Raw genomic sequence first — 25,333 nt, forward strand, 5'->3', positions numbered from 1 at the left:
AAAGCAAAAATGAACAAGTGGGACTATATCAAACTAAAAAGCTTCTGTATAGCAAAGGATACCATCAGTAGAACAAAAAGACATCCTACAGTATCGGAGAATATATTCATAAATGACGTATCTGATAAGGGGTTGACATCCAAATTATATAAAGAGCTCATGCACCTCAACAAACAAAAAGCAAATAAGCCAATTAAAAAATGGTCAGAGGAGCTGAACAGACAGTTCTCCAAAGAAGAAATTCAGATGGCCAACAGACACATGAAAAGATGCTCCACATCGCTAGTCATCAGAGAAATGCAAATTAAAACCACAATAGGTATCACCTCACACCAGTTAGGATCGCCACCATCCAAAAGGCAAACAACAACACATGTTGGCGAGGTTGTGGAGAAAGGGGAACCCTCCTACACTGCTGGTGGGAATGTAAACTAGTTCAACCATTGTGGAAAGCAGTATGGAGGTTCCTCAAAAAACTAAAAATAGAAATACCATTTGACCCAGGAATTCCTCTCCTAGGAATTTACCCTAAGAATGTAGCAGCCCAGTTTGAAAAAGACATATGCACTCCTATGTTTATCATAGCACTATTTACAATAGCCAAGAAATGGAAGCAACCTATGTGTCCATCAGTAGATGAATGGATAAAGAAGATGGGGTACATATATACAATGGAATATTATTCAGCCATAAGAAAACAAATCCTACCATTTGCAACAACACGGATGGAGCTGGAGGGTATTATGCTCAGCGAAATAACCCAGGCAAACAAAGACAAGTATCAAATGATTTCACTTATCTATGGAGTATAAGAACAAAGAAAAAACTGAAGGAACAAAACAGCAGCAGACTCACAGAACCCAAGAATGGACTAACAGTTACCAAGCGAAAGGGACTAGGGAGGGTGGGTGGGAAGGAAGGGATAAGGGGGAAAATGGGGCATTACGATTAGCACACATAATGTAGGTGGGGGGACACAGGAAAGGCAGTATATACAGAGAAGACAAGTAATGATTCTGTAGCATCTTACTATGCTGATGGACAGTGACTGTAATGGGATATGTGGGGGGGACTTGATAATGGGGGAAGTCTAGTAACCATAATGTTGTTCAAGTAACTGTACATTAATGATATCAAAATAAAAAAATTAAAAAAAAAAGAACTCAATAATGACCTTATAACTGGAGCAAAGTCACTGAGTGATGTGAAAGAGAATAACTATGCAATGGGGCAAAAAAATTTGAGTTGAAACATGAAAAGAGAATGTACACCACTCTTTAAATAGTTTAAAATTATTTTACCCATCACAGAAGGAAGACTCTGTTCTTTAGCAGCACCTGTGTCAACAGTACATTGTTCCAGTAATTGAGTTTCCAACTCCCTGAAGGTAAAAAAAAAAAAAAAAAAAAACGTCACCGGAATTAAAATATTGCAACTGGTGTCTCTTTCTTATTTAATATTTATTTTACATTATAGATTATGATGTCTTAAATAAAAGATGAACATACTCAACACTAATAGAGAAAGGAATGAGTAACATTAAATGTATATATTACAAGCACTCTGTTGGTCACTGTCAAAAAATTAGCATCTGTTTTATGCAAAGGTGAAGCAAATAAACTAAATGCTAAGAAACTTACATATGAAGAGCTTTTCCTCCTAGGGGCAGGGCTCCCCAACAATTTAGTACTGGGATTCCTTCATATATCTGTAGGGTCGTCAAGGGTATTACTATTTTAGGAGATAAAATGTGGTTTCCTTAATATTCTTCTCACCTTCTGCAGTATTGTTTTAAGTTAGCTTTGGTGGCAAATTCTAATTTATTTTCAAAAGAGTTACAGAAAAATCAGTCTTTTTTCGTATGCTTCTCCAAAGAAAAATGCTAAACACACACATGGAGTTCATTTAGTTAGAACTGCGATTTCACTAAAATAGCCACTGGCCACGTGGCCAGTTTGAATTGAGATGAGCTATAAGAATAAACTCGGCACCAACCTTAGAAGATTTAGTAATAAAATCTATGAAAACTATATTATAATTTTTTATAGATTTTATGTGAAATATTATAATGAATATACCAGGTTCACTAAAACACTGCTCATTTCAACTCATTCATTTGTACTTTTAAAAATGTAGCTCTGAGAAAAATGTTAAATTACATAATGTCTCACATTATGTTTTTATGAGCTGAGAGGACAGTGAACAATATCAAATAGTGGACTTGCTACCTTATTTTACAGTGTTTTTTTTTTTTTTTTTGCTGATGTTCTGTAAGTACAGTGCTTATAAAAAGGAAAAAGTATATTTGTACGAGAATTGGCTCTGGAGACAGACACAGATTTATATATTGGCTATATGCTTATATGACCTTGGGCCAACTGTCTATCCCATTTCAATCTTCTCATTTATATATCATGAGAATAACACATTATGTTGCAGGGTTGTTTTAAGACTTTAACACAGAAACACTTTATATTTAAAAAGCTACTGCCTAATTTAGTTCCTTAGGAGCTAATGATTTTTGTTTTCCCTCCCATGAGTATTTCTTCTAATAAATACACATGTAGATCTCAAAACTGCAAGTCTTGCATTTAGGTACTTCCACTTCTTTTTCAATATATCCATGTCTACTGCACCATTTCTAAGACACATTTACCTATATTCTGCTTAAATGTTTCTAATGAGAAGGAAAGTATAGTTTATTGTCAGTAATTCTACTTTGGGACAGGGTGAATTACTAGGAAATTCTTCCCTAGGAATGATATAAAAACTACAGCACTTACAGAGCAAGTTACTATGTGCCAGGTTTTATGCTAAATACCTTATATATATTACCTCACACAATGCTTCTTTGAGGTAGAATTATTAAATTCTTATTTTACAGATGAGAAAACAGAGGTCCAAAGGAATTATTTGACCAACATCATACCACTAGTAAGATGGATAGCTGAGATTTACATTTATGTGTGTATTTGACTCCAAAACCCAAAATCATAAGCCCGATGCCATACTGCCTCAACAATAGCCTCCACAGACAGAAAAAAATGCACTAAGTTTTCCACAGCAAGCCCTTCAGCTACTGAAGGCAGATTTCATGTTGCCATTAAGCTTTCTCTAATTTAATTTTATTTCAGTTTCTTCAATTAATCTTTGTATGAGCTTTTCTTAGTACTTGACTATCCTAGTCAACTTCTTTGTCACATCATACTTAGCTGATACTCCTCTTTAAAACTGAACATAATATATATGAGATTTGATCCTTGGAGGATACACTTGGACTAACTCATAATAATTCCTACAAAAAGTAAATTCAGGTCTCATAACCCTGTGAATTTTTTCCACATGGTAATTCATATTCGTAGATGGTAATCCAAAAGAGTTTGATGCAATAAAAGCCACTTGTAATATGCCTATTTTAGAGTAAAAACCGCAAAATTAGCTCCTTGACAAAAAAGATACAGGTAACACCAGGCTTTCCCTATATCCACAATCCAGGACCATGGCAGAGTTTATCCCAAGAGTCAGAAGGGCCATCAGATGACTTGGAGCAAGCAAGACAGATGGAACCTAGAAAACAACAATAAAAACAAAACCAGAAAGAGTATCAAAAATTGAAAACATTTCACTTACATTTCAAAAGTATTTGAAAAATCCAAAAGAACGTCATATTTATTTATAATACTTATTGAACCATATATGGCACTAAAGTAAGAGCTAACTTGTTAATTTATTTGAATTTACACAATAATCAAAATAGATTGTAACAAATAAAACACTAAATTGTCTAAGTTATTTCATTCTAAAATGACAATTTATGAAGCATTTTATTAATTCTTGTTCTTTTTTGGAGGGAAAACAAAGGGATTAAAGAAAAAGGTGTAGGGGAGATAGGATTAAAAATGGTATAATAGGAAGGTAAGACAGACCCCTCCTCCTAAAAACACATAAAAAGGAAAATATACAAATGTAACTAGATCTGAAAATGATCTAAAGACTGCAGAATGACCCCTACACCTGAGGGAGGAGAGAGGACCACACAGAAAAGGGTGAGGCAGCAAAGCCTAGATCGAGTGGAACCCAAGCCCTCCTCTGACACCAGCCTACAAGCAGGAGAAAGAGGAATGGAGCAGAGAGGGTGTAGAAGCCCAGGAGCACTGCACTCCTGGCCCTGGAGATCTGCTCTGGGAGCATGAGCCCCCATTACATTGGTTCTGGTGATTATCAGAACTGGACACCAGGTGCAGGTGGAACAGTCTGAGAGGCTGAGACTCCAATGAGTGTGGAGGGCAGGCATGCTCCATCAGTCCTGAGACCCAAAGCAGAGGCAGCAGTTTTAAAGATTTGCCAGCAGTGGGATAGGTACCAGAGCAGTGAGGCTTAGGCAGAACTCTGTCTTCAGGAGAAAGGGCAGGTGGAGGATACCCCCCCAGCCTTTCCTAAACCCAACTGATCAGGAACTCTCGGGAGTCCCAGATGCTCCACCCCCCTTGCTGGCAAAGCAGCCCTGAGGCTCCTCCCTGCATGCAATGCCAACAGACAACCCTCTTGGCCAAGCAGCATCAGATTTTGCTGCCTGGCAGGCATAGGGAAACCTTCCCAGCTTCCTTGGCTCCATTTCAGCCCAACCAGAGACGTGCCAAGAGAAGCCAGCCCCAAGAGCTCCTTCTTCCCTGCAGGTGTCCAAACCTGGTGCTGTGCATCTGGCAGCTCTGCCCACAGCAAGCTCAACAAAGATTCCTGCACTGATCACGAAGGCAGGAGCTCAAGCAATCTGCCCGCCCAGACTTAGATCACTACAGATGTCAGACAGAAAGGCGCCCCACTCACGGCACACCAACAACTGGGGCACCCACAAAACAGAACAAGGCACTAGAGAATAAAGAATCTTGAGCTTCTGGGAACCATAGCACAACTTCTTCATAAAGTTATTACTTTTTAGACCAGAGAGCACAGCAGAGACCTCTAATACAAAGAAAGAAACACAGAATCCCTGACAAAATGAGCAGGCAGAGGAACTTGATACAATCAAAATTGCAAGACAGAACCCCAGAAAGAGGGCTAAGAGAAACAGAGACCACCAATCTTCTTGATAAAGATTTCAAAATATAAGTCATAAACATGTGCACAGATTTACAGAAAAGTATTCAAGATCTCAGGGAGGACTTCAACAAAGAGAGAAAACCTGAAAAAGAGCCACTCACAGCTGAAGAATACAGCATCTGAAATGAAACAAACAATGGAGCAATTTAAAAGTAGATTAGATGATGTAGAGAAGGTAAATGAAATAGAAATTAGAGAAAAGGAAAACAAAGAAGCTGAGGAACAAAGAAAAAAAAAGGATCTCTAGGAATGAAAGAATGATACAAGAGCTGAGTGATCAATCCAAACAGAACAATATTTGCATAATAGTGGTACCAGAAGGAGAAGAGTAAGACAAAGGGACAGAAAGACTCTTTAAGGAAATAAGTGTTAAAAATTTCCCCAAACTGGGGAAGGAAATAGACACTCAGGTCATGGAAGCACAGAGATCTCCTAATAAAAGGAACCCCAGCAAGACAACACCAAGAATATAATAATTAAAATGGCAAAGATCAAGGACAAGGAGAGTTCTGAAAGCAACCAGAGAAAAAAGATTACTTATAAAGGAAATCCCATCAGGCTACCAGCAGATGTCTCAACAGAAACTCTACAGGCCAGGAGGGAGTGGCATGATATATTTAATGTACTCAAACAGAAGAACTTACAACCAAGAATCCTCTACACAGCAAGATTAGCATTTAAATTTGAAGCAAGGATTAAACAATTTCCAAACAAACAAAAGTTGATGGAATTCCCCACCACTAAGTCAGTCTTACAGGATATGTTAAAGGGATTGCTGTAGATGGAAATCACCCTAAGATGAAATAGCTTTCATCAGTGAAAATAAACCCACAATAAAGTTAGTAGACCAACAAATTACCAAGTATGAAATTAAAACAAAACAAAAGAATCAAAAGCAACTGTACACAAAATCAGTTAAAGGGAACACAAAAAGTGCAGATCATGAAATCTAATATGAAAAATGTGGAGGAGGAAGGAAAACAAAAGTACCTTTAGATTGTGTTTGAAATAAATTAGCAATTTAAGATAGACTATTATATAGTCTAGAAGCTATCCCTGAACTTTTGATAACCACAAAAGTAGACTACAATAAATACACAGACACAAAATAAATAATTTTAAGAAGAGAGAGAAATCCAATTACAACACTAAAGATCAATAACATGAGAAGAATATAAGAGAGGAAGAAAGGAACAGAGAGAAGCTATAAAAAACAGCAGAAACAATTAATAAAATAGCAATAAGTACATACCTATCAAAAATCACCTTAAATGTGAATAATTACCTAAAAAACAAGAACAATCCCAAATAGTCTAAAAATCATAAATAAAGAAACTAGAAAATGAACAAATGAACCTAAAGTCAGTAGAAGGAGGGACATAATAAAGATCAGAGCAGAAATAAATAAAATAGAGAAGAATAAAACAATAGAAAAAAATTAATGAAACCAGGAGCTAGTTCTTTGAGAAAAATAAACAAAATAGATAAACCCCTAGCCAGACTTAGCAAGAAAAAAAGACTGTACACACAGAAACAGATTCTGAAATGAGGAAGAAAAAATCACAATGGTTACCACAGAAATACAAAGAATTATCAGAGAACAGTATGAAAAATTACATGCCAATAAATTGGACAACTTAGAAAAAATGGACAACTTCCCAGACAAACACAAGACTGACCCAGGAAGAAACAGAAAATCTGAACAGACCAATTACCAGCAATGAAATTGAACAAAAACTCCCCCCAAACAGAATTTCAGGTCCAGATAGCTTCACAGTTGAATTCTATGAAACATTCAAAGAAGAGATAGTACTTATCCTTCTTAAAGCATTCCAAAAAGTAGAAGAGGAGGGAATACTTCCAAACTCATTCTATGAGGCCAGCATCACTCTAATACCAAAACCAGGCAAAGACACACACACACACACACACACACACACAAATAATACGCCAATATCCCTGAAGAACACAGATGCAAAAATCCTCAACAAAATGTCAGCAAACTGAATCCAAAGATACATAAAAAAGATCATCCATCATAATCAAGTGGGATTTATTCCAGGGATGCAAGGATGGTACAATATTTGTAAATCCATTAATATCATACACCACATTAACAAAAAGGAAGAAAAAAAACCACATTACCGTCTCAATAGATGCTGAAAAGGCATTTGACAAAGTTCAACATCTTTCATGATAAAACCTCTCAACAAAATGGGTGTACAGGATACGTACCTCAACATAATAAAGGCCATATACGATAAACCCACAGCCAACATGATACAGTGAAAAGCTGAAAGCTTTTCCTCTAAGATCAGGAATAAGACAGGATGCCCACACTCCCCACTTTTATTCCACAGAGTACTGGAGGTCCTAGGCACAGCAATCAGACAACACAAAGAGAGAAAAGGCATCCAAACCGGTAAGGAAGTAGTTGAACTCTCACAATTGCAGATGACATGACACTATACAAAGAAAACCCTAGAGTCCACCAGAAAACTATTCAAACTAATAACTGAATTCAGCAAAGTTGCAGGATACAAAATTAATACATAGAAATGTGTTGCATACTATATACTGACAATGAACTAGCAGAAAGAGAAATCAGGAAAACAATTCCATTTATAATTGCATCAAAAAGAATAAAATACCTAGGAATAAACCTTACCAAGAAAGTGAAAAACTTATACTCTGAAAACTACAAGATACTAATGACTGAAATTAAAGAAGACACCAAAAAATGGAAATCTACCCTGTGCTCATGGATAGGAATAATTAATGTCAAAATGGCTATCCTGCCTAAAGCAATCTATAGATTCAATGCAATCCCTATCAAAATACCAACAGCATTCTTCAACAAACTAGAACAAATAGTTCTAAAATCTATACGGAAACACAAAGACCCTGAATAGCCAAAGCAATCCTGAGAAAGAAGAACAAAACTGGGGGGATTACACTTCCTAACTTTAAGCTCTACTACAAAGCCACAATAATCAAAACAATTTGGTATGGGCATAGAACAGACCCATAGATCAATGGGACAGAATAGAGAGCCCAGATATAAACCCACACATATATGGCCAATTAATATATGATAAAGGAGCCATGGATATACAATGGGGAAAAGACGGCCTCTTCAATAACTGGTGTTGGCCAAAGTGGACAGCTACAAGTAAGAGAATGAAACTGGATTATTGTCTAACTCCATACACAAAAATAAACTCAAAATGCATCCAAGACCTGAATGTAAGTCATTAAACTCTTAGAAGAAAACAGGCAAAATTCTCTCGAATATAAACATGAGCAACTTTTCCCTAAATACCTCTCCTCAGGCAAAGGAAACAAAATCAAAACTGAACAAGAGGGACTACATCAAACTAAAAACCTTCTGTACAGCAAAGGACACCATCAGTAGAACAAAAAGGCACCCTACAATATGGAAGAATATATTTATAAATGACTTATTGAATAAGGGGTCAACATCTAAAGTATATAAAGAACTCATACAACTCAACACCCAAAAAACAAATACCCCAATCAAAAAATGGGTGGAAGACCTGAACAGACACTTCTCCAAAGAAAAAATTCAGATAGTCAATAGGCACATGAAATGATGCTCCACATCGCTAATCATCAGAGAAATTAAATTAAAACCATAATAAGATAACAACTCACACTAGTTAGAATGGCCACTATCCAAAAGACAAGAAATAATAAATGCTGGCGAGGGTGTGGCAAAATAGGAACCCTCCTACACTGTTGGTGGAACTACAAACTGGTGCAACCGCTGTGGAAAGCAGTATAGACGTTCCTGAAAAAACTAATAATAGAAATACTATTCGACCCAGTAATTCCACTCCTAGGAATTTATCCAAAGAAAACAAAATCCCTGATTTGAAAAGATATATGTACCCCTACGTTTATCTCTGCACTGTTTGCAATAGTCAAGATATGGAAGCAACTTAAGTGTCCATCAGTAGATGACTGGATAAAAAGATGTGGTACATATACACAATGGAATATTATTCAGCCATAAAAAGAAAAGAAATCCTACCATTTGCAACAACATGGATGGATCTAGAGGGTATTATGCTCAGTGAAATAAGCCAGGCGGAGAAAGACAGATACCATATGATTTCACTTATTTGTGGAATATAAAAACAAAGCAAAACAGAAGGAACAAAACAGCAAATTAGACTCACAGACACTGAGAAGTGACTAGTGGTTACCAAGGGTGAGGGGAGTGAGCAGGAGTGGTGGGGAGGGGAAGAGGAAATGCTGAAGTACTGTGATGTACATTTGACTTAAAAAAAAGATAGAGTGGAAGTATTATTAAAAAAAAAAAGAGGTCTAGGAACAAAAATTCAAAGAAGATGCTAGATTGAAAAAATAAAGCGATGTCTCTACTACCAAAATGAAATACAGAAAATGAATTCTTGATCTTACTCACAAAGTTTATAATATAAAATTATATATTTTAAACATAATATAGCAGTTCAAATTCAATTGAGGAACTACAAAAATACTTAGTTCTGTGTGACATTTTTCAGTGAGATTTGGCAGATCTGGTGGCACTAAAATATCAGGTAAATACTCAATCAAAACACAAAAGCCCATCACAACCAAATGGCAAACAAAGTATTGGCTATTCCCTTATCTAAGTAAAAATAGCAGGCACTCTAGTCATATACAAGATAAGGTTACAAACACAAACACAACTAAACTCTAAGTTAAAGTGTAAATACAGAGATTCAATTATTTTATTCAGGTAAAAGCTGATGTGGTTCTTGTTTTGTTTTGTGTTCTCTGCAAACCAAATTCCTAAATCTATGATAACAGTACATATAGGAAAAAACAACAACAACAACAAAAAAAGTACATACAGGAGGGTATGTAACCTGTTTCTCTACGCCTATCTTACTAAACTATAACTTAAAAATATTAATTGCCCTTATCTCACAAAAACACTGTGATTTTTTTATATATTTTGAGTTCAGTAGAATATATAAAAAATATTTGTATGTCCTTAATTTCTTACATACTGGACACATTTTATACAATCTTCTGGTTTCTATTACTAAAAAATACCTTAAATTCCTAAGGCACAGATTTTTTAAAATTTGAAATCTTTATCATCTTAAATCAAAATTTTGGTCTTTAAAATAAGCTGGACTCCTATAAAATGAAAGCTACAAATCATATTACTAATATCAAGGTGTAGGTCATTGTTGGCACTGCCCACTCACTCTACGAGAGACATTAGTTGAATATTCTATTCAGTGGCAATATAAAGCCTAAAATGGAAGAAGTGAAGGATTTAGAAAAATCAGCATAAACAATGGAAACTAGGAAACTAGAAAGATTTAGAAGAAACATATCATATACTCCACCGCGCAGAATATACCTTCTAATTCTGGAGATAAGAAGTCCCCAAACAGAAAAACCTACATTAAATTAAATAAGTAACAACAATGTCAATAAGAAAACACCTTTAATTATCTAAGTATTGAATAAAATGTTAATTATGCAAGAAATAACCATAGGAAGAAAGTGGTCAATTTCAAGAGGCTTGAGTTTGTTCTGTCATCTGGTTCCTCAAATACATTGTATAATTTATACAACGAAGAAAATAAGATGAGGACCTCTTAGTTTAAGCTTTGAGTACCTACAAACAACAACAAAATAAAAGACACGTACCTCAAAATATTTGAAAAGAACACGAGTGAGTGTCTCTCTGAAGTGAGAGGGACATAATACTGATTCAATAACCACAACTCGACGGTCTCTGGGATTCACCAACAGATGCCTGAAAAGTGATAGCTTTGTTTTTAAAAGTAAATAAAAGTTTCTATTTGTTTTGGGACATAATATAATTTGTTACAAATACAGAAATGGTACTCCTTTGGCTTAAAATGCTTTATTACAAAGGTATCTTCACTTTATTACCCAGCAACGGTCATGTTGCTGACATTATATGCCATGCACTGTCAGGAACTTTCTACGAACTCATTTATAGCCTACTATGAATAGTGACTTGAGACATTCAAAAGGTTATTTTCTTTTTTCAGGTTACAAAAGTAACAGATGCTCTACTACCCTAATAGTGACTGCAATGTGGGGAGGTGAGGACTTCATAATATGGGTGAATGTTGAAACCACAATGTTCATGTGAAACCTTCATAAGATTGTTTATACTTTAATTTTAAAAAAAGTAATAGATGCTCACAAAATTCCAAATATAATAGAAGTTTATACCTTGGAAAATCAAATACCTTATACCTCTACTACCCAGAAACTACCACTTATAGCAGTGTGTGTTATTTTCATTATTGTGAATTTATATGCATACATTTATACATTTTAACAGAAATACTCATTCCATAGATGTTCTGTAATTTTTTTCAATTATCAATATATCTAAGATACCTTTCTGTATCAGCTGCTATAGATACAGAATATTTTTAAAGGCTGTATAGTGTTTATATGGATGTACAATAATTTAATTATCCAACCCTTTATTAATGGACATTTGTTTTCAGTATTTCCTTATGCTTTCCAGTTTTCTAGTCTTCATATATATATATTTTGGAAAACACAAAATAAGCAAATAATAATGCCATTGAAAGTCAACTTTTTTTTTTTGCATTAGATGCAAGACAACCAAGTATCACTATGATTGGCATTACGAAAATGTAATCTTAAGAGCTGGGGAAAAATACAAACACGATTACAATTGCATCTTACCTGAAATACAGTATGTGGATGAACTCCTTTAGGTAGGAATATAATTCTTCTGTATTGATATTATATTGAACAACTTTGACAGGCTATAAAAAATTTAAATGACTTATTAATTTGCAAACCATGCTTATTTATTTTACCAATACATTTTCTGGTAGTATGTCAAAAGCTATTTGCATTGAGAATAAATGCAAACATTAAATATAATCACTTAAATTGGGAATCTTTAAGAAATGGCATGTCTATGATGACAAAATTTTTTGGTTTGTGGGATAAAAGTGTGCCTATAGTAGAGAGGTATGCTCATTTACATTTTCCCCTCCATTTGACTTACCATTTTGGCAGGATTGATGAAGATCAGCATAGATTAAAATGCATTAAAGGGTTCCTCAAACACTCCAACCTTGGTTCACTCCCTGTTCATTACTCCCAAAACATTGACACTTTCCCTTCTGTAACATCATCTGACTTGAATTACTTGTAAAATGTCTATCTTCCCCATTAGACTACAAGCTCCATGGGGCGAGAAGTATTTTTGGCTTGTTTATGATATACCTCCCTTCAAATGATACAGTACCAGGCAAAAAGCATGTAGCTCATAAATACATGTTATAAAAATGAAAACATACAACATTAGTACTAAAGCAGTATATGCAAACACTAGCAAATGGGGGGTGCTAAGTTAACACTAATACGTAACAAGGGCTTCACTTATGATCCTCAGAAAGCTGTAAGTACCCTGATGCATCACTGGCAGACCTCTCTTTATTTACTTTTAAAGGAAAGACCATCAGCTCAGTTAATTTCTTGATTTTATGTAGTTTAAAGAAGATTACAAACCATGTACAGCTGAATATAGATTAATCTTTAAATGTATTTGTCTTTTTAAGATGAAGATAAAAGCTGAAAGAACTAATAAAAGTGCCAATGACAATGTTAAAGTTCTAAGTCCAATCAAACTTTAATCTATCTAAAAAAAACACCGTAACACAAATTATTATAAAAAAACGAACCATCACATTTTGAATACATACCACAAATACCTATTTCTGGTTTGCCCAAGAATTTGCAGGAAATTTGGAAATCAATGAAATAATTCCCTCCTGAGTATAACTAACATATTTCTGAATTAGTATATTTGATATGCTGATCTTAATGATGCATCCCAATACCAAACATAAATTGCTGTACCAGTCTATTTTGCTACATGTGCTTTTACAGAACCAAATATGCTCATATTCAATTGTTAAATAAGGGAATAGTGTCTATATAACATGAAATCTGTATTAGTTCTTATTAGGCAAGAGGAGCTGAAATTATGATAGCAGAATTACAATGTTCATCAAGAAAAAGAATGTCATCAACTCAGTGGCTGCAAAGATAGGCACCTTTCAGATCTGTTTTTTAAAAGTTTAAATGATCCTCTGTGCCTGGGGCTCCCTTCCCAGAGTGGACCCTCTTCTCTTGACCTTTTATGGGTTGCATTGCCCTCTGGTTCCACCTTAACAATAGCCCCACTGGCTCAAAGCTCACTTCCCTCTGCATTGCCTTAGCACCCACTGACCAACATTTTCAATCCATTATTTCATTTTATTTTTAATATCCCCAAGAGAACCTCCAGTCACACTCAGTTGCAAGCCAAGCTATTCTGATTTTTTCCTGAGGTATCAACTAATATTTTCTCTAGCGCTCTGATTATAAAGTTGCATGGGCTTTATGTATTCTGTTCCAACCCTGTTTTTTGCATAAGTCTGCTTTTTTGTTTGTGATCAGAGAGAGAGGTTTTTCAGGAATGCAAATATTAAGTTAAAACAGAAACATCTGTATTTAACAGTTGAAACATAAAATTATTCTTCCTATTGTTCTACAATTCCTAATCTGCCACATTAGCTTTGGCAAGAGGCTTTTTTTTAAGCAACTATTTTTCACAGTTCTTTGGATTTTTGCATTACAGATAAAGGAATGAAGACCTGGCTTGTATTTCCAACTGGGTAAGAATAAAATTATTCTGTAAGTATATGCTAATAGTCATGAAATTATTTATTAAAGTTAAAAACTTTCTCATACACACACACACACACACACACACAGTATACATATACATATTTACATAAAATGTACAGAAAAGGCAAATCTATAGAGAACATCTAGTGGTGGGCTAGCGGTAAGAATGGGAATTAACTATAAATCGGCATTAGAGATCTTATAGGAATGACAAAAATGTTCTAAAACTGAACTATGATGATGTTTGTACAACTTGATACATTTACTAAAAACTGCTGAATTGTACACCTAAAACAGGTGAGTTTTATAGTATGCAAAATTAAACCTAAATATTTTTTAATGTTTTTTTGGAACAGAGTCATAAATTATATGAAGCACTGTTCTAATCAATCTTATTTGCAGTCATATTAAAAATATTTTATAATACAGTATTTATTTTCCTAATTTGTTAAAAAAATACCTTAGGCATGCCAGCTTTTTTAATCACACTAGGAATTATGCATCTTGGACCAGTTTCTCCAGCAAATCCACACCTGTAAATAAATAGAAAATCAAAACATTTAACTTATTATAACATTCTTTCTATACTTTTTTCACAGAAACAAGTTTTTCTGTATGTTTCAAAGCAGTGGTTACAAAAACATCTAGAAACATCTCTGATGCATTCAAAGGGACAAAAAAATATGGAAGAGTTACTATCATCTGTTAGTAATTGTGTATTAAAGGTAAAAAAAATACTCAAATTGGTGATACCAATTGGTAATTGTGTATTAAAGTCTATTTTGCTACATGTGCTTTTACAGAACCAAATATGCTCATATTCAATTGTTAAATAAGGGAATAGTGTCTATATAACATGAAATCTGTATTAGTTCATATTAGGCAAGAGGAGCTGAAATTATGATAGCAGAATGATAATGTTCATCAAGAAACATCAATTAAAAAAAAAGTCTCAAATTGGTGATACCAAAATAAACCAGTATATTATTTTAGGGCGGCAAGTACTTTTTTTTCAGTTTTAAATTTTACCTGAATTTTAGGCAACACATCTCTATAACCTAGGATCCGTACTGTATTATGCTACTTCATTCATGTAATTCGTTATTCGTAATTCCATTATAATTTACCATTATATTACACATAAAACACATCAGTATTTCCTTTCAGTGTATTTTTTTAAACAATGTATTTTTTTAAACATCAGTATTTCCTTTCAGTGTATTTTTTTAAACAATGCATATTTGAAAGTTATAATCACACTGTTTATACATCATGAACTCATACAATAAGCTTCCACCCATATTGTCTTCATTGCTATCATTTTATAAACTGCTCCTTTTAAAAAAATGATTCACTTTTTTTGAGTCTTCAAGTATTTCCTTTATGTTTCCTAATAGTAAGACAAAATTTTGCTCAAAAGTTTACAGAGAATGATCACAATGTAAGTTTAAGCATTGTATCTTCTTTTCCCATATAGTTTTCAACGCAGCTCTCCTACCCCGAAACAGTTCTCTCCACTTTTGACTAGTCACATCTCCATGTTTACTTGGACTAGTGCTTCTCAAATTCTCCAGAATGTAAACCACAGGTTGGCTTAAATTCCTTTTACTTCATAAATTCATCTTACCACCTTCCTGTTGTCTTTGCCAATAATCATCTTCCTGTACAGTAGCTTTCTGCTTTTCATTTCCTCAACATATAGCCAAAGTAATTATCTTTGGGTGTAAGTCTCAAGGTATTTATTATGCTATTAAGATAAACCTTTAAAAATAAATAAGCAAATATAAATAAGGGAGGATTTTGCATAGAACACTAAGAAAGCATCATGAACTAAGGCCTGTATTTGATCCAATTGTGGAGCCCAGAGGTCCAATTCTTAAATAGGTCTTTTGGCCACTTATTCAACAAAGTTATTAAATGCATACTATATGTTAGGCACTGTTCAGATATATATAAAGATTTTCAAATGTTTCCATTTCAAATACATACAAGGTGCAATTCTGGCTGTCACTTTCCTCTCTGGAGTCCAGCACAAGGGCTCTTAACCTGAATACAATGAAGGACGACTGTGATGGTCCTCGGTCCCTTGCAACTGTGTGCAAACATTTTAACATCTTTGTCTTTGTGGCTTTCATGTGATCGTCAGAGGGATTTATGCCATCCAAAAGGCTAGTGTTTACAAGTTGTCTTTTAAAACATATTAAATTTCCTAAGAGATTGCGGGGCGGGTAGGGGGGTGTGCAACACAGGATCTCAGGAGTCTTATTTATAGGGTTTCACCTTTTTATGTGTTCAGTCTCCCTAATATGACTTCCTACTCTTAGGGAGCAATGGCCTAGTCTCAAACATATTTGGATTTCCTGAACGAACAGAAGCTCCATTCAATACATTTTTAATGATGGAGAACGTCACCAAGCGTTACAGTTCAGTTGCGACCTTCGTTAGCAGACAAGCTTAGGTAAGCGGGGTCTAGGTCATCGCTGTCATCCTGCGCATGGATGATTCCAAAGGGTCCGCTTGGCTTGAGGTGACGACCCAAGGCGGCGTAGACAATTTTCCCAAAGCCTCCTGGGCCTCTATCGGAGTCAGAACCTGATCGCTCCACCGGATCCCCGGGATCCACGCCGGCCAAGGTGGAAATAATGACAGTCGTTTGCGGAGGAGGTGGGGCCAGGGAGGAGTGAAGACTTGGCAGCCTGGTGGACGAGCGTGTGATGCGGACCCGAGCTAGGCTCGGACCTCGGCCGCCCGCCCTCCCCTCCGGGCGACTGCAGCCGGCGCCCTGCCACTTACTTGGTAAATGCCTCTCCCAGGTCTATCACGACCGCCGTTTTCTCCCCGCCGCTCCCTAAGCCCTCGTACAGCGGCATGGTAGTAAAGAGGACCGTGAACAGGAACGAACTGACGCCTGCACCGACGAGCCCCCGGCTCTCCGGGGCACAGGCCTCAGTGACGCGCGCGAGCGGTGGCGACGGCAGGGGCCTCGCATAGCCAGGGCGCTCTGGGACCGGGCTGTCCTAGGCTGTGCCTCGCCCCGCGTCAGACTCAAACCCTCGCGGAAGTCCCAGTCCCGAGGACTAGAGAGGAAGAGACGCAGGGGGCCGCTGACCTGGGAGCAGTAGGCGTGGAGGGAGGGGCGAGGCGGTCAGGCGCGTCGGGCGCCCCGATGGGGCGGAGCCGACAGCCGGGGTCCTTCCCTCAGGACACGCCCCCAAGTGGCGCGCAGGCCCGAGGCTTGCGGTTCGCGCGCGGATCTAGTCTGATTACGCAGAGGCTGGCGAGCAATGACAAAAGGCCAAAAAACTGATTCGTGCAGTCTTGAGGCAAATTTGCTATGCCAGGTAGTTTGCCTATTGTTAACGTTTCGCAAGAAATACCGAAAATAGGTGTTATCTTTTCTGTGCTAACCGAAGCTCAAGAGAGCTTAAGTAACATTCCCAACGCTCCACTGCAAAGCTGGGATTGGACCCCAAGACTATGATTTCAAAGCCTATAATACCCATGCTTTAAAGAGTAATGCATACTGATGTTTTAGAGAACAATACGCACAACTTGGTAGTCATTCCGCTGAAAGTTTCATTTTAGTGCAAAAGTAAGAGGTGAAAGCATCTATGAATCTTTATGGAGGAACAGTCAGAATGATTTAATAGAAGGAAATTGAACCAAGGGTTCCTGTTTAGTCTAAAACTGAGGAGCTGTGTAACCCAAAAAAGTTAGTAAATATTTCTGTGTCACTATGCGTGCCCAATTGGAATTCTATTATATGGACAGTTTACAACTTTACCATTTCATAGCTCTACTTATTTTTCTGCTGAAACTGCCCATTGAAACGAGTTAGTGGGCAAGGTTGCCGCTCTGTGTCTGAGAAGATAGGAAGAGAAATGACTTATTTTCCCCCAGTATGTCGTCTTAACCTGCGTAGGTGCCTGAACCTCCCCACAAAGGGTAAGGTCTTTCCTAATAAAAGCTGAGGCTGTTCAATGCATTCATGTGGACAATGTAATAGTAGTAGAGTTCACTGATCAGTGATCTTCCAAGATCACAGAAAGCAAGTTGCCTAGAGGTAAACTGACGTTGTTGTAAGGAAACTTCAAAGAGTGGGAAGGGACTGTTTGCTTAATAGGGTCAGAAAGGACCCTTTACTCATGTTTAAGTTCTGTTTCTGCTACCTTCTGTGAAGTTTCTAGTACTTATGATTATCCATGTTCTTATCTGTAAACTGTCCTGCTCCTTTATAAGATATTCAGTGAGGCTCAAAAGAAATTATATTTGTGAACTGATTTTGAACCTCCACAGTATTACCATCCTGTGTTTTCCGTGACTGCTCACCAGCTGTATTCGTTTTCTAGGCATGCCATAACAAGAACTACAAAGTGGGTGGCTTAAAACAGAAATTTATTCTCTCATAGTGGTGGAGGCTAGAAGTCCTTGATTCAAGTGTTGGCAAGGTCATTTTCTTTCTGAAGGCTCTAGGGGAGGATCCTTCCTTGTCTCTCTAGGTTCTGGTGCTTTCCTGCAAATCCTTGCTCTTTGGCTCATAGATGCAGCACTCAAATCTCTGCCTCTGTCACCTGGCTGCCTTCCCTGTGTCTCTGTGTCTTCATACGGCATTCTCTTCCCCGTGTTTTCACATCATTTTCCTTCTATGCATCTCTCTGTGTCAATATTTCCCTCTTATAAGAATACCAGTCATTGGATTAATCAGCCCTGATCCTAACCCAATATAATGTCATCTTAACTCGATTGTATCTGCAAAGACCCTGATTCCAAATACGGTGACGTTTTAAGGTTCCCAGTGAGCAAGAATAAGATAAAAATCGTTTTTACAGAAGCCCGACTCTTGCAGCAGCTTGGTATAATGGACCTGAGTTTAAGTCCTGGCTCTGTGACCTGACCTCAGGCAATTCTACTCAACTCTGGGCCTCAGTTTCCTTATTTGTAAAATGAGGACGATGTACAAGTGCAAAACCAGGTTGAACTGAAATCTGCATCCCTTTAGCTAATACCTCTTATTCTCCCTACTTTTGTTTCCAAGCTCGGCATTCCTATTCTAACTGTTCCTCATTTTCATAGTTTTCAGTCCACTTGTGAGCTCATTTACCCACTCTGGAATTTCTTTATTTTGTTAATATGCCTGTAAATTACCAAATACCCAAGATATATCTGAAGAGCTCATACTGTGAAAGGGCTCAACTCTTGCTCCAGCTGCTGTGCTTTATTAACTTGTAGCAGTGGGTTTCTTTTATTTTAAGTAATATTATACTATTGATTCAGTTATCTCTTGCCTCGCAAAGGAAAACCTAAAGTGTACCTGAATTGGGGCTTTATACCTCTTTCTGTTAAATTTAATCTGGCTAGTTTTTGTCCATCTTTCCAGCCTTTCTATAATATTAAAAAAAAAATACAGCTCCTTTTGAATCAAGAGTCTGGCATTAAACGTATTAAATATAATGCCACCCGCAAGTTTGATAGGCATACTTTTAAGGTTTTCATTCTTTTAATAAACACTTATTGAGGGCCTATTATATGCTAGATCCAGAAGTTATAAGAATAGGAAATAATGGCCTCTGCTCACAGAATATATTGGGGAGATACATATATAAAGTAGTAAGTGCCATTCTGGAAATATATGGAAAGTATTAAAGGAGGACAGAGGACGGAACCAATCAACTGCTTAGAAGTCAGGGCAGCTCCAGAGAGATGTTTATTCATCCATTCTTGAATTCAAGCAGATGCTCTTTAAGGCACTGGAATTACAAATAGAAAGCAAATTACTAGCCTCAGTAGCTTATAGTCCCATTTATAGACAAATAAACAAACTTTTGAAACTATTGATCAGGGCTAATGCTTGGATGAGCATGGTGCTTTAGAGGCAGAGACAAGGGAGCAACTTGAAATTATTCCAGGGAAGGTGGAAATGGGAATACATAACAGAGGACACAATACATGAACTATCTCTAGAAGCTTAGTAATAGTTTTCCAATGTAGAGCTACAGAGAGAGCATTACAGTTTGAGACAACTGCATGGGGCAAGAGTTTATAAGAATTCGATGAGGCTACAGGGGTAGTGATTATGCTGTCTATCAGCAAGAAGTGATGGGTACAAATCATTACACCCCTTACTGATAAGCTGGGGAGTTTGGACTTTATGCTATAGTTACTAGTCACCATTCAAATTACATATAGTAAGGGAAAGACAGTGTTGTATTTGTGTTCAATTTTGATCAGTTTGTGTTCAGTTCTTTTGAAGCATGATAGACCAGAATGAAATGGAAAGGACTGAGATTGGTGGTGAGAAACCAAGTTACAAACTGTTGCAAGAGTCCATGTGAGAAATGATGACTGTTAATTAGTGAATAATAATGCATATGAGACAAATTACCTTTAAAATGTTATGCATTATGGTTTCTTACTTCGCTGATGAACAGTGACTGCAATGGGGTGTGGGGGGGAATTGATAATATAGGTAAATTTGAAACCATAATTTTGCTCATGTGAGACCTTCATAAGATTGTATATCAATGATACCTTAGTAAAAAAATGTTATCTGTTATGGGAAAGGACATAATTTTATATTAATAACAATAAAATTGCAATAGAGCATTGATTACAATTTGAAGCTGTCTTTCAAGCACTGTCAGAAAAATATTTAATACTCTGACAAAAATTAAATGTTTAATGTTTAATCAACTGAAGGGGAGCTTTATAGTTTCAATTAGTGCCTCCAAATTAATCCTTTCTAAAGTAGAAGATTTAATTAGAACTTAAGCTCTTATTTTTAAACTTCTTCCATTTATGTAGCCAAAATGAAGATACTAACTAGCCCTTGTGTCCATATTGACATGCTGTTCATTCTCAGTCACCAAAGTCCTCCGCAAAACTAACAATTACTTATTGTCTCCAGGAATAACTCTCTTTCTTTAACTGGGAAATGATGTTGGGTTCATCTGGGCAGGTAACCTAATCTTAGGCTTCTTGAATGCACTGTAAAAGCTTTTCAATGTTTGGTTAATGAAGAAGAATTTTCATCAGCACCAGTGACTCAGGTAGCTGCATTTATAGCCAGAGACCTGAAAGTATCCTAGGCCCCCCTCTTTCAATTTTTTCCCATCCTAATCAGTTGCAAAGTACTTTACTATGCTTATTTTAAACCTTTTTTTCTCCATTTCTACTCTGTAGTCAGGATTATGACACCAGCTATCTTAACTGGTCTCTCTGTCCTCCTCAGAGTCCATTGTCTGATGTAGTTGACTGATCACTATAAAATGCAAATACAATCATGACACTCCTTGCTTAAACTCTTTCAGTGACTTCCTGCAGTTTTCATGTAAAGCAATAGTTATTTCAGCCTGCCAGCAGTTTCCCAAATATATTCTTCTGCTCCATTCCTCCTGTCTTGTGCCTACAATGCTTTCTTTATCTACTTCTTTTATCTTTGTCTTTCCAAACTGCTGAAGAACCACTCCCTCTGAAAAGCTTTCCATGACCCCTGACCTATTAGTCTATTTAGATCTTAATCTGAGCCTCCATGGCATCCAGTGTACATTACAGCACATTAAAATATTTTTGTTTAGTTTGCTGTTGTATCTGTAGTGCCTAACAGAGCATCTGGTATATGATAGTTTCTAGATAAATATTTGATAAGTGACTAACACTTATTACTGCAAAGCAATCTCTTATTTACTGTGCTTTCATCCTGAGGGCAGGGACTTTGTAGACCAGCACCTGGTATAGGACTGAGTATGAGCAGGCACTCAGTTGTTTTTTGAATGGATGACAGTGGCATGGAAAGGTGGCCCTCTGAGCTGCTTCTAGCTCACATTATAGCCAGTTGGCAAGGGATAGTAGGAAACTGCTGTAGACTCAGTATGTAGCTATCCATCTGCTTGCTTGACCACAATAGTGCTTTTGAAGCTGACCTCTCAAAGAATATTTCATGCCACATCTCATGAATGCTTATGGCACATTGTAATAAAACTCCAAATAATGAACCAGAGCTCACAATGAACTGAAATTATGGTGGTGTGTCCCCTTTTAAGAAAGAGAAGTAATTCATGAGGGATTAGTACCAGGCACTGTGTTAAGGTCAGGACATATTTGGGCTGATTTATCATACTCTTCATTCCTGTAGAACTACATGATGAAAATGTATTGCTAACCAAGATCCTGAACCATCAGTCACAGACTCCCTTAGTATAGCATATTAAAACTTACAAAAGGCCAAGAAAATAGACAAATATTTAATAAAGATTTTAATCATCCATTGAGCATAAAAGTATTTGTTTGCTAAACTTACATCCTACTATAAATGATTTTATGCTGTACACACATGGATGGGTAAAAATGTAAGTTTTCTGACTTCCCACATAATTACCTCAGTCCAGGGTCAGGGTTGGGATAGACCCTAAGGATTTGGATTTTTTTGTATTGTTGCTAAAATGAGAGAATGAGGCTTTTTGTCTTATTATTTTCTTCTGTTTCAAATAAAAGTTTGGTATTTTGCTCTGAGAAAATAGAATAGATAAAAATAGCTGAATAGATCTAATTTTTAAAGAATAGATTCACAGAAGAATGACTTAATATATCTATCAGTTACAGTTCTGTTACTCCAAGTACTTGTTTACATTCAAGGCAATTATGGAAGGAACTTATTCCTTAAGTAGCTGACATATACATAGTAACATGGTTTTGTTGAAGCATCAGTAAGAAATACTAATGCAAAAGAAAAAGCTATTGTTGGGGAACTTTTGGTAAATCATGCATTTTTATTAGTAGAAAATTCCTCTTTTATGAACAATAGCTATTATTTCTTGATTATCTAGTACATGCAGACAAAAAATCCTCATTAGTTGACAAATGAAAAAAAAAATTCTTGCTCAGAGAGGTTCAGTAACTTGTATAAAGTCATACTACTTGAATGTGACAAAACCTAGAATTGCTTTTCCTATTGCCCCATGCTGTTCTGAGAAAAATGACAGCTAAATTATAAATGTGGACATCAGGCATGCCTAAAGGGAAAAAATAATCCAGAGCCAAAACATTTAAACAAATGTGACAAGATGTATCTAAAATTAAACAGTGCATTGAAGGGTGTGATTTGTTCAGCTACAGAGAAACTATTCCCAGACAGTCTAGATTATGTCTCTAATCAATATGCTCAGTGAGAGAAAGATTCCACTTTTTAAAAAAGATCCCAGACATTTTAGCTGTAAATAGTTAATCATTTCATAACCAAAAGGGGAGCGTAATCCTTTAACATCCATATGGCATATGTTTTCTCAGCTAATTTTTGCATTCCCTTTAGTTCTTTAAATCCCATACCATCCCAACAAGATCACTTGGCAATGTGAAGAAGTGTTACCATGTGTGTTCTGTCAGAATGTGCAAGAAGTCCTTATCTGACAGAGGTTTGTCTTGCCATCAGAGTTTATTGCTTATAAATTCAAATAACAGGGACAAAGACTGGAAATTCCATATTAAGCAATTATTGTTAAACTATTTCAGATGTAATTGTGGTATTGTGGTTATGTTATTACAAAAGAATTCTCTTGTAGAGTTGCATGATGAAATATTTATGGATAAAATTATATTTGGTGCCTGAGCTTTGCTTCAAAATAATATAGAGGAGGCAGATTTAATTTGTGGATGGGGCAGATAGATGGTTGTTGGGCCTGGGTGATGGTTACGTGGGTTTTTCTTTTACACTGGTTTGCATACTTTTGTGTTTTATAAAGTAAAAGATAAAAAACTAAAAAACAGAAAAAGGATTAAAGATGTCAGCGTGAGAGGAGAGACAGGGGCTTCCTCCTAAAACTGGATACAATTAGAAAATATAGCTGGCACAACTAATCCTGAGAGAGAGCAACAGGAAAGAGGACAACGCCCGACTGCATACACCAGGAGAAAAGAGCAGACCTCACCAAACGGGGTAACGTGCCAGAGCTGTGGCTCAGCAGAACCCAAGCACTTTCCCCACCCCACCTCACCAGCGGGAGGAAGAGAAACAGAGCAGGGAGGGAGTGGAAGGATCGGGACTGCTGAATACCTAGCTCCAGAGATCTGCGCTAGGAGCACAAACCTACATTTCATTGTGCTTTCATCATACTCTTCAATATTATGGGGTTGGAAAGCTGGAACAGGCGAGGTTCCTGGGGAGACAGATTCCGGCCGCTTGTGGAAAGCAGGGATCCATTTCCGGCTGCTCTGGGATAAAAGCTTATACGTGTGTGTTCGGCCCACTAGTTCAGGCAGTGGAGACAGGAAAAGCAGCCGAGAAGCGGGGAACAGCTCTTTCCTCCCCCTAGGCACCAATACCACTCCCCTGTGACCCCCAACATTCCTTCAGGGGCTGAGCAGCTCCAGAATAGAGCTTCTGGACACTAGAGGGCGCCACATACAAATATGAACCACCAAAGGAACCTGGTCCAGAGTAAAATTATTAATACAACTTCAAAGAAAGATTTAAATGATATGGACCTCGTGACTCTTCCTGAAAGGGAGTTCAAAATAAAAATCATCAACATGCTAAAGGAGGTACAGAAAGACATCCAAGAACTCAGGAATGAATTCATGTCGGAGATCCACTCGTTGAAGAGCAGGATGGAGGGTATTAAAAGCAGGTTGGATATGGTGGAGGAGACGATTAATGAAATAGAAACTAGAAAAGAGGAATACAAAGAAGCTGAGGCACAGAGACAAAAAAGGATTTCTAAGAATGAAAGAATATTGAGAGAACTGTGTGACCAATTGAAATGGAACAATATTCACATTATAGGGACACCAGAAGAAGAGAAAGAGAAAGGTATAGAAAGTGTCTTTGAGGAGGTAGTTGCAGAAAACTTCCCAAGTCTTGGGAAGGAGAAAGTCTCTCAGGCCATGGAGATCCACAGGTCTCCCAACACAAGGGACCCAAGGAAGACAACACCAAGACACACAGTAATTAAAATGGGAAAGATCAAGGATAAGGACAGACTGTTAAAAGCAGCCAGAGGCACAAATAAGATCACATACAAAGGAAAGCCCATCAGGCTAACATCAGACTTCTCATCAGAAACCTTACAGGCCAGAAGGGAGTGGCATGATGTATTTAATGCCATGAAGCAGAAGGGCCTGGAACCAAGATTACTTTATCTGGCAAGATTATCATTAAAATATGAAGGAGGTATTAAACAATTTCAAGATAAGCAAAAGCTGAGACAATTTACCTCCCACAAACCAACTCTACAGTCTATTTTGGAGGGACTGCTATAGATGGAAGTGTTCCTAAGGTTGAATAGTTGTCACCAGAGGTAACAAAACCACAATAAAGAAAGTAGAACAGCTAATTACTAAGCAAATGCAAAATTAAATTAACTATCCACAAAGTCAATCAAGGGACAGACAGAAAGTACAGAATATGATACCTAATATATAAAGAATGAAGGAAGAAAAAGGAGGAGAAAAAGAAAAGAACCTTTAGATTGTGTTTGTAACAGCATACTAAGTGAGT

The 25,333-nt window shown here is 36.8% G+C and overlaps 2 protein-coding genes across 5 annotated transcripts in view; one reads left to right on the forward strand and one right to left on the reverse strand.

The window, feature by feature from the left end:
* ACTR10 (actin related protein 10) overlaps window positions 1–16,956 on the reverse strand; it is a 32,236-nt gene extending 15,280 nt beyond the window's left edge. Inside the window, exons 1-7 of one of the 3 annotated variants that reach the window (XM_036918890.2) lie at window positions 16,639–16,956; window positions 14,306–14,378; window positions 11,845–11,927; window positions 10,798–10,906; window positions 3,460–3,567; window positions 1,641–1,708; window positions 1,302–1,381 (exon numbers count right to left, since the gene is read on the reverse strand). In XM_036918890.2, coding sequence (XP_036774785.2) covers window positions 1,302–1,381; window positions 1,641–1,708; window positions 3,460–3,567; window positions 10,798–10,906; window positions 11,845–11,927; window positions 14,306–14,378; window positions 16,639–16,715 — 598 coding nt within the window. In that variant the 5' untranslated portion in view covers window positions 16,716–16,956. Of the gene's footprint in view, window positions 1–1,301; window positions 1,382–1,640; window positions 1,709–3,459; window positions 3,568–10,797; window positions 10,907–11,844; window positions 11,928–12,175; window positions 12,348–14,305; window positions 14,379–16,638 lie in introns of those variants that run through there. The other 2 variants (XM_036918900.2, XM_057488420.1) reach the window with 2 other exon arrangements.
* A 100-nt stretch (window positions 16,957–17,056) lies between these two features.
* ARMH4 (armadillo like helical domain containing 4) overlaps window positions 17,057–25,333 on the forward strand; it is a 155,103-nt gene continuing 146,826 nt past the window's right edge. Inside the window, exon 1 of one of the 2 annotated variants that reach the window (XM_036918854.2) lies at window positions 17,057–17,186. The gene's annotated coding sequence lies outside the window, so the exon portion shown is untranslated. The remainder of the gene's footprint in view (window positions 17,187–25,333) is intronic. The other variant, XM_036918845.2, reaches the window with a different exon arrangement.

This window comes from Manis pentadactyla, chromosome 11 (genome assembly GCF_030020395.1).
Source record: "Manis pentadactyla isolate mManPen7 chromosome 11, mManPen7.hap1, whole genome shotgun sequence".
Lineage (NCBI taxonomy): Eukaryota > Metazoa > Chordata > Mammalia > Pholidota > Manidae > Manis > Manis pentadactyla.